The sequence below is a fragment of the Nicotiana tomentosiformis genome, chromosome 12 (genome assembly GCF_000390325.3).
Source record: "Nicotiana tomentosiformis chromosome 12, ASM39032v3, whole genome shotgun sequence".
Lineage (NCBI taxonomy): Eukaryota > Viridiplantae > Streptophyta > Magnoliopsida > Solanales > Solanaceae > Nicotiana > Nicotiana tomentosiformis.
Genome location: NC_090823.1, coordinates 21750573 through 21758681, shown reverse-complemented (window position 1 = coordinate 21758681; position 8109 = coordinate 21750573). Strand labels below are relative to the sequence as shown.

The following is an 8109-nucleotide window of genomic DNA, read 5'->3' as shown; positions in this document are numbered from 1 at the left end:
ACCACTCTTAAATACTGCTCGTGCTCTTGATGGTAGGTTATAGTTGAGTATTTTTTCCATTAATTGCGTTGTAATTCGCTACACTTTACTAGTGTTTGAGCTTTAAATAGTATTATTTTGCACTAAGTGTGTGTTTTATGCCTTGTATGAGTGATTCCTAGTTACAATGAGGTTGTGGAGCTAATTCGAGCTATTTCGGAGCTTTGAAGACTGAGTAAAAGCCCAAGGATTAAGTAAGGGTCGTGTTTGGAGATCAACGAACAATAGTGCACTTAACGGGAGAAACGAAGAGTTGAGCAGGTGGCTCACCCAGGTGTGCGACCGCGTATGAGACCCCTCCATCGCACGCTTGAGCGCGTAAGTAAAGAAGTACACTGCCAGAGGTGCGCGGTTATATGCGCAATCATACCTTCAGGTGCGCGGCCGCGCACGTCCAATTCCGGAAACTTTTCCCAAGCCTATTTTTATAATTTCGAAGGCGACTCCTTTTTGACCTATATGAAGCCTAGCTCGTCTAAAAATAGGGTATCTGGGATTTTGGGTGGAACGTTTGGGAGAGAAGAAGGAAAGTAAACACGGAGACCCAAAATACACCATCCAATTCATTCAATACGGAAGTTTGCTTGATTTTGGGAAATTTTAATGTCTTCTTGTTCTTCTAAAACTCTTGTGATAAATAACTTCTCCACTATGGAGTAATCTTTCTTAGGGTTATTAACGAATTTGTTGAACGAGTTATTAATTGAATTGCAAGGCCAATTGTGGTTTTACTTTAATCGAAAGAGAAGTGTTGCTGCAATTCGTGTTGTGTGTTTTTGGTTTGGGTTTATTTCACGCCTCTCTTAGGTAATCGAAAGAACTTAGAGAGTTATCAATTGGACCAATTTAGAAGATTAGTCGAGAGACATTCTTTGAGGGATCATTCATTCACTGTATTAGTGCATATGTTCATAGGACCTGTTATTAGGCTAGTTAACGGAACTCTCGTTCATTCGGAAGAGGAATTTAACCCGTAGGATAGACTAATCATTTGTTGAAATCAAAAGAGTCAATAGTAGTTAAGAGTGAACTTAACACGGAGTTACCTGGAATAATAGTTGATCACATATCTTGTCACAACCCTTACTTCTCCCCTTGATATTTATTCGTTGTTACTTAGCCATTAAATTTCCATTATTTTCTCACAATCGACAATCTTAGTTTCTTTTATAATTAGTGAATAAGAACATAAACCAAAGGTTATTTTCCTGAATAGTGTTCAGCTGAAGATTTATTAGTACATTATTTAACCCAATCCCTGTGGAGACGATCTAATACTATATTATCTTTGACTAGTGAGCCTAAGTTTTTTAGACTGATTTTGCGCTCATCAAATTTTGGCATCGTTGCCGGGGATTGGCGATTAATGGTGTTTAAATTAATTTTCGGTGCTAATTCAGGAACAATTTTATTTTATTTTCCTTTTTTATGCTCCTCTCATGTGTGCACAGGCAACAAGTTATGTTCAGTGGTGTATGACTCGATCCTCTTCCAAGGAATTGGTGCTATACGACCCAGAGTTAGACAAGCACCTGTGGTAGTTGAGAAGGGAGAAAGGATCGAGCGGATTGTTATTGGGTAAAACTTTAACTCAAAATACAATGGTGAACAACGAAGAGGATATAAACCTAGCCGCGAGAGAGGCAACTCAGCAATAGGAAGCACGGTTAGCAGCTGAAGCCGCTCGTAAAGTTGTGGAGGAAATAGTCGATGAGGATTGAAGGTTCAATCCAAACCGAAACATGATCAAAGATGAATTTGAAAATGCAGCTCCTAAGCCTGGGAGGTCGCTAGGAGATTATTCTAGTCTGGTGTACAACCAACAACAGTATAGTGTGAGGATAGGTTAACGATGATGAAGATAATGTGTTATGACAATTTAATTAAAGGCAAAAAAAGAATCTATGTAACTCCAACCGGTCAATTACCATATTTAGCCCATGTACTCACTCGTCACCTTGCGTACACGACCTTCGCATACCACAATTAACACAAAAATAACACTAATCCTAAGGGGTAATTTCCCCACACAAAGTTAGGCAAGACACTTACCTCAAAACACGCTAACTCAATCCGCTAGTAAGCCTTTTCCGCAATTATCCAACTCTGAACGGCTCGAATCTAACTAAAATAACTTTATACCATAAATACAAACCATAGGAAACTATTCCGAACAATAAAGTTGCAATCTTTAAAGAAAATCAAAAAGTCAACTCAAAACAGTCAACCATGAGCTTGCGTCTCGGAACCTGACCAAACTTACAAAATCCAAGCACTCATTCGATAATGAGTCCAACCATAATAAAAATATTCAAATTAAACCGCAAATTGCCTTTTAAATCCATAAAATACGGTCTATGAAGGTTTCACAAATTTTCCCTAACTTTTCTAATCCAAAACAGTAATTAAATGGTAAAATCAATGATGGGTTTATATAAAATAATCAAATCCGAGTTATAATCACTTACTCCAATAAATTCCTTGAAAATCCCTCTTGAAATCTCCAATGCGTAGAAGGAAACCAGAACAGGAAAAACCAGCAGTCTTCTTTCAAAAACAAATGGTCCGAACTCAATCCGAAATACGCCCGAGGGCCCCGGGACCCCGTCCGAACATACCAACAAGTCCTAAAACATGATATGAACTCTCTCGAAGCCTCAAATCACATCAAACAACACTAAAACTATGAATCGCACATCGATTCGAGTTAAAGGAACTCATGAACTTCTAGTTTCTAAAAATAATGCCGAAGCATAGCAAACCAACTCCAATTGAACTCAAATTTTGCACACAAGTCATAATTGATATAATGGACCTATTTTAACTTCTGGAACCGAAATTCGGACCCGATATCAACAAAGTCAACTCCCGGTCAAACTTCTCAACCTTTCCAACCTTCAACTTTGCAACTTTCGCCAATTCAAGTTGAAACGACCTACGGACCTCCAAATCAATATCCGGACACGCTCCTAAGTCCGAAATCACCATGCAAAGCTATCGGAACCATCAAAATTCCATTCCGGAGTCGTCTACATAAAATTTAAACTCCGGTCAACTCTTTCAACTTAAGCCTCCATCTTATGGACTAAGTGTCCTTTTTCACTCCGAAACTCACCCGAAACCAAAACCAAATACCTCGGCAAGTCACATAACTACAATATAATATAGAGAAGGCAATACATAGGGGACCGAGGCTAAAATACTCGAAACGACCAGCTTAGTCGTTACATGGCACCTAAGAATTCTCAAGCCGTAAATTTACGACTAATCACAATACTTTTTTTGGTTTGTCGTTGCTGAAAATTAATTTAATCTAAAAGTTTCTGGCAGCAATCAAGCAAGCCGCAATACTTTATCCAGAAACCAAGGTTTCACATATTTGTTATCACTAGTAACAACAAAATAGAATAAAAAAAGAACATTGAAAAACCTAAAAATTAAAGAAGTATGGTCTGGCGGCTGAAAGAGAATAAACCTCCACTTTATACCCAATTCATAAAACATATATACCATAACAAAGGGCACCACGAGTAGCGTCTCGAAATCTTTCGATTTTAAAAAACTGAAAATTGTTTCACCTGTGACTAGTATATTTAGGCTTTTCCGAAACTTTATATTGAACAACAATTAAACCAAATTACTTCTCAATGTTTTAACGTGATACATGCTCCTGATACCAATTGTTAGAACCAAAACTTTAAAAATGAAGACTTTTATCTTTTACTCAAGACCTATCATGTCAAATCATCAAGAACGAATACTAGATGCATGCGGAAGCGTATCTGAATCTATTAGTGCCACAGAGATCACTGGACCTTTCGGCCTTCCAAACCAAGACGTAAGTCGTTCTACTCTTTCCATCGATGAGATGTAAGAAAGAAAATCCTACGTCTGATTTGAGGACTATAACCCTATTAATTCGTGCACAAGTTTGTATATTTCTAATTTAGCTTATCATTAAATTAGAAACTACATTCGGGTATCTACATATAAAACCTCAAACTATAGAAGGCGTCTTAAAGACTCATTTAACTATAAAACCTTAATAGATCACTTTCAATTTGGATTAACCTTTTAACAATAACAACCAACATACAAAATATATGCGTGCCTGTCCATATATTCCTTACAACCCCCTCTTGTTGGATCTTGTGTTTATTGATTCAACTGGAAACCTTATTATAAGTTGCAACCTAGCTAAGTGAAAACTATGTAATAACAAAGATCATATAACATAATAAGAGTGTCACGACCCTAATTTCCTTCCGTAGGATGTCGTGATGGCACCTAATATTTACGACTAAATAAGCCTAACAAATAATAATAACTTGACAGATCAATTATCAAAATGCTAGAAACAAAGCTAAATAACTGATAAAACCTTCCGATACAAAACATAATCTCCACAGTACGCTCCCCAAAACCAATGAAAATGGGTCATAAGCTCTACAGAGTATAACTAGAGTAACTACTGCATCACTGCCTGAAAGAAATGCAACAGTATATGAGAATAAAGGAAGGTGACTCTGTGGCCTGCGGACGCCGAGCAGGCATACCTTGAAGTCTCTGATAAAACCAGCTAGTAGGTGATCTCTATCGACAGACACGAGCAAATGTACCTGGATATGCTCAAAACAATGTACAGAAGCATAGTATTTGTATACCACAACGGTACCTAATAAGTATCAAGCCTAACCTCAGTAGAGTAGTGACGAGGTCAGGTCAAGATACCTACTAGGATATAAAACAAACAATATGGAAATATAATACGGATATATAATAGAAAATAAAGAAACAACTGAAACGAGACCAAGATAATAACCTGAACTAGTAATGGAAATCAACAATGGAAATAGCATAAAAAAAGCAACTAAAGGGCTACAATGATCATGAACGGACAACAACTACTAGAATAGATAAGAATGAAGCAATAAGAAATATTTTCACCAAAACACTTTGCAACATGAAATAAACAATAAGAATCATAAGAGGTACCACTTCGTGTATAATGAAAACAACCGAGGTACCGCCTCGTATAATCAAGAATCACAAGCGAGGTACCGTCTCGTATTCACATTTCTCAATTTCAATCACCATCTTTCCTTATACCGTCGCGTGAGCCTTACATTTGAAAATAGGTTTTTGAAAACAGTTTTTCCGAAATAGCTACACGCACTTTAGCCCATCTTATGACGCCGTGTGGCTTCACGTAGATCCCCTACAAGCAATGCACACATAAGTCCTACCTTATACTGCCACGTGCACATTAACCCTAAGTTTTATAACGCTGCATGTACATCAATATCATATCACAATAACAATTTGTACCACAATTGCCTATATATCATAACTTGCCAACAACAACATCAATACCAATGTTCCACAACAATAGCCCATGGCTCCACCACAACGTATACAAGAATATCAACATCAACAATGAATGTAAAATGCTCAATAAGATAGATGTCTTAACAATAACCAATTCTGTCTCAACATGTTAATGACTTTCACAACTTCAACACCAAATAACTCAACAACGAGAGAAATAATGTATAACCTCGATATTAGATAAGACTAACTCACAATAAATGAGATAACATTTAGCGATGAGTTTAAAATAATGGAAATCAATAAGAAAAGGGATAACATGAACAATTTCTTCAAGTAATGATAATCAATAAGGAAAGAGACAACACTCTCAATACCTTCAAATAGTGGTAATTGATAATGAAGTGATAGATTGTAACAATAAAAGAGTCAACAAGTGCAACTAAGCAAGATATCAATTTATCATGTAGGATGTAGGTCAAGTACTAACAAGTCAATTAAGGCATGTAAGGATAGACTAGCACAAATAAGGATAGATTGATTATGAGAATTTAGAGCATGATATGACATTACAATTAAAGCATGGAAATAGTCTAAGTAGCCTAAATCGGTCAAATACCACGTACAACCCGTGTACCCACTATATGGATTTCACTTAGCACAATTGAATCAAACAATATCAATGTTAAAGAGTAGTTCCCCCACACGAAGTTAGGCAAAACACTTAGCTTAACTAGGCCAATTCAACACTCAAAAATAGCTTTTCCCTTAAAGTCCACCTCCACATGGCTCAAATCTAACTAAAACCAACTCAATATAATCAAACAATGCTAGGAAATTTAATTACAATAGATAAAGTTAAGATCTTTACACTTTTCTCAAAAAGTCAACAAAAGTCAACTCAGGGCCCGCCTGGTTAAAACCCGGGTCCAATGGTAGATTCCGTCTACTCATGATCCCATGAGTTCATATATGTGATTATTTTCAAAATTCGAGACCAAATCAACTCTCAAAACGCAAATATTTATTTTTCAAAAAGTTGACAAAGTTTCACAAATTCACATGATTTTGATTTTAAAATCTAAGATATGTTGATAGAATATGATTAGAAATAGATTACAATCATTTACCCAAGGATTTTAGGTGAACATTCCCTCTCCAAATTGCCTCCTACCGAGTCTAGGGTTCAAAAATGAGAGAATGGGAGATAAAATCTCGACTTCCAGGCCTTATGTTTAGCTTCAGTTATTGCAATTGCGAAGCAAGTCTAAGAAATGCGACATTAAAGTCTTGGGAAGCTCTTCGCAAATGCGATGATGGGATCGCATTTGAGATACCTGGAGTTCCCTGCTATGGTCGCAAATTGTTCACAATTGCGACACCAGAGGGCACCGGACACCAACTTTCATTTTTAGTCCAAAAACCTTCCAAAACATGCCTGAAACTCATCCGAGCCATCGGGGCTCCCAACCAAACATCCATACAAGTCTAATAATAACATATGAACTCACTCACGCAATCAAAATACAAAAATAACATCTAAAACTATGAATTGAACTCTAAAATGCATGAAATTCAAGGAAACTTTCGAGAACTTCTAGAATTACAACTATGCGTCTGAATCCTATCAAATCAACTCCAAACGATACCAAATTTTGCATACACATTCTAAATATCATAACGGACCTATTCCAAGTCCCAAAATAACGTTCTGAGCTCGATAATAAAAGTCAACCTATGGTCAAACTTTTCAACTTTAAATTGCCAAATTTCGGCATACGCACAAGTCTGAAATCACGATACGAAGCTATCAGAACCATAAAAACACAATTCCAGGTCCTTTTACAAAAGTCAAAGTTTGGTTAGCACTTTCTAATTTAAACTTCTAAGTCAAAAAATCAAGGGTCTAAATCAACCCGAAAGCTTCCGAGAATGAAACTAACTGACCCCGCAAGTCATAAAATCATAAACACACATGTTGAAGCAATAAAAGGGGTAACAGTGCACAATTATACAAAACGACTGATCGGGTCGTTACATTCTCCCCCTCTTAAAACCAACATTCATCCTCGAACGTGCATAAGGACATACCCGAAGTGGTGAATAGATGAGGATAACGACTCCACATGTTGTGCTCGGTGTCCCATGTTGCCTCCTCTACCGGATGACCCATCCATTGAACCTTCACTGAAGTAATACCCTTTGATCTCAACTTCCGGACTTGTCGATCCAAGATAGCCACAAGATACTCAATATAAGTCAAATCCTTGTCCAATTGGACTATGCTAAAGTCTAGAACATGAGACGGATCACCATAATACTTCCGAAGCATAGAGACATGGAACACCGGGTGAACCGCAAATAAACTAGGTGGAAAGGCAAGCTTGTAGGCCACCTCTCCAGTCCTATCAAGGATATCAAAAGGTCTGATATACCTAGGGCTCAACTTTCCCTTCTTACTGAACCTCATCACACTCTTCATGGGTGAAACCCAGAGCAAGACTTGCTCTCCAACCATGATGCAACATCGCGAACCTTCTGATCCGCATAACTCTTCTTTCTATATTGGGAGGTACGAAGCCGATCCTGGATCATCTTGACCTTCTCCAAAGCATCTCGAACCAGATCCGTGCCTAATAACTTAGCCTCTACTGGATCAAACCTCCCAACTAGAGAACGACATTGTCTCCCATACAGAGCCTCATACAAAGCCATCTAAATACTCGACTGGTAGTTTTTGTT

General features: G+C 37.5%; 1 protein-coding gene across 1 annotated transcript; it reads right to left on the bottom strand.

The window, feature by feature from the left end:
• Positions 1-4507: 4507 nt before the first annotated feature.
• Positions 4508-7849, bottom strand: LOC138902342 (uncharacterized). Its single transcript, XM_070190197.1, has 4 exons — positions 7459-7849; positions 4862-4866; positions 4596-4658; positions 4508-4522 (listed from the first exon to the last, which is right to left on the bottom strand). Exons 1-4 carry the CDS (start codon positions 7847-7849, stop codon positions 4508-4510), a joined length of 474 nt encoding a protein of 157 aa, XP_070046298.1.
• Between the last annotated feature and the right edge of the window lie 260 nt (positions 7850-8109).

Coding starts and splice junctions, on each gene's coding strand:
- LOC138902342 (XM_070190197.1), bottom strand. CDS start 7,849: ATGAAGAGTGTGATGAGGTTCAGTAAGAAGGGAAAGTTGAGCCCTAGG.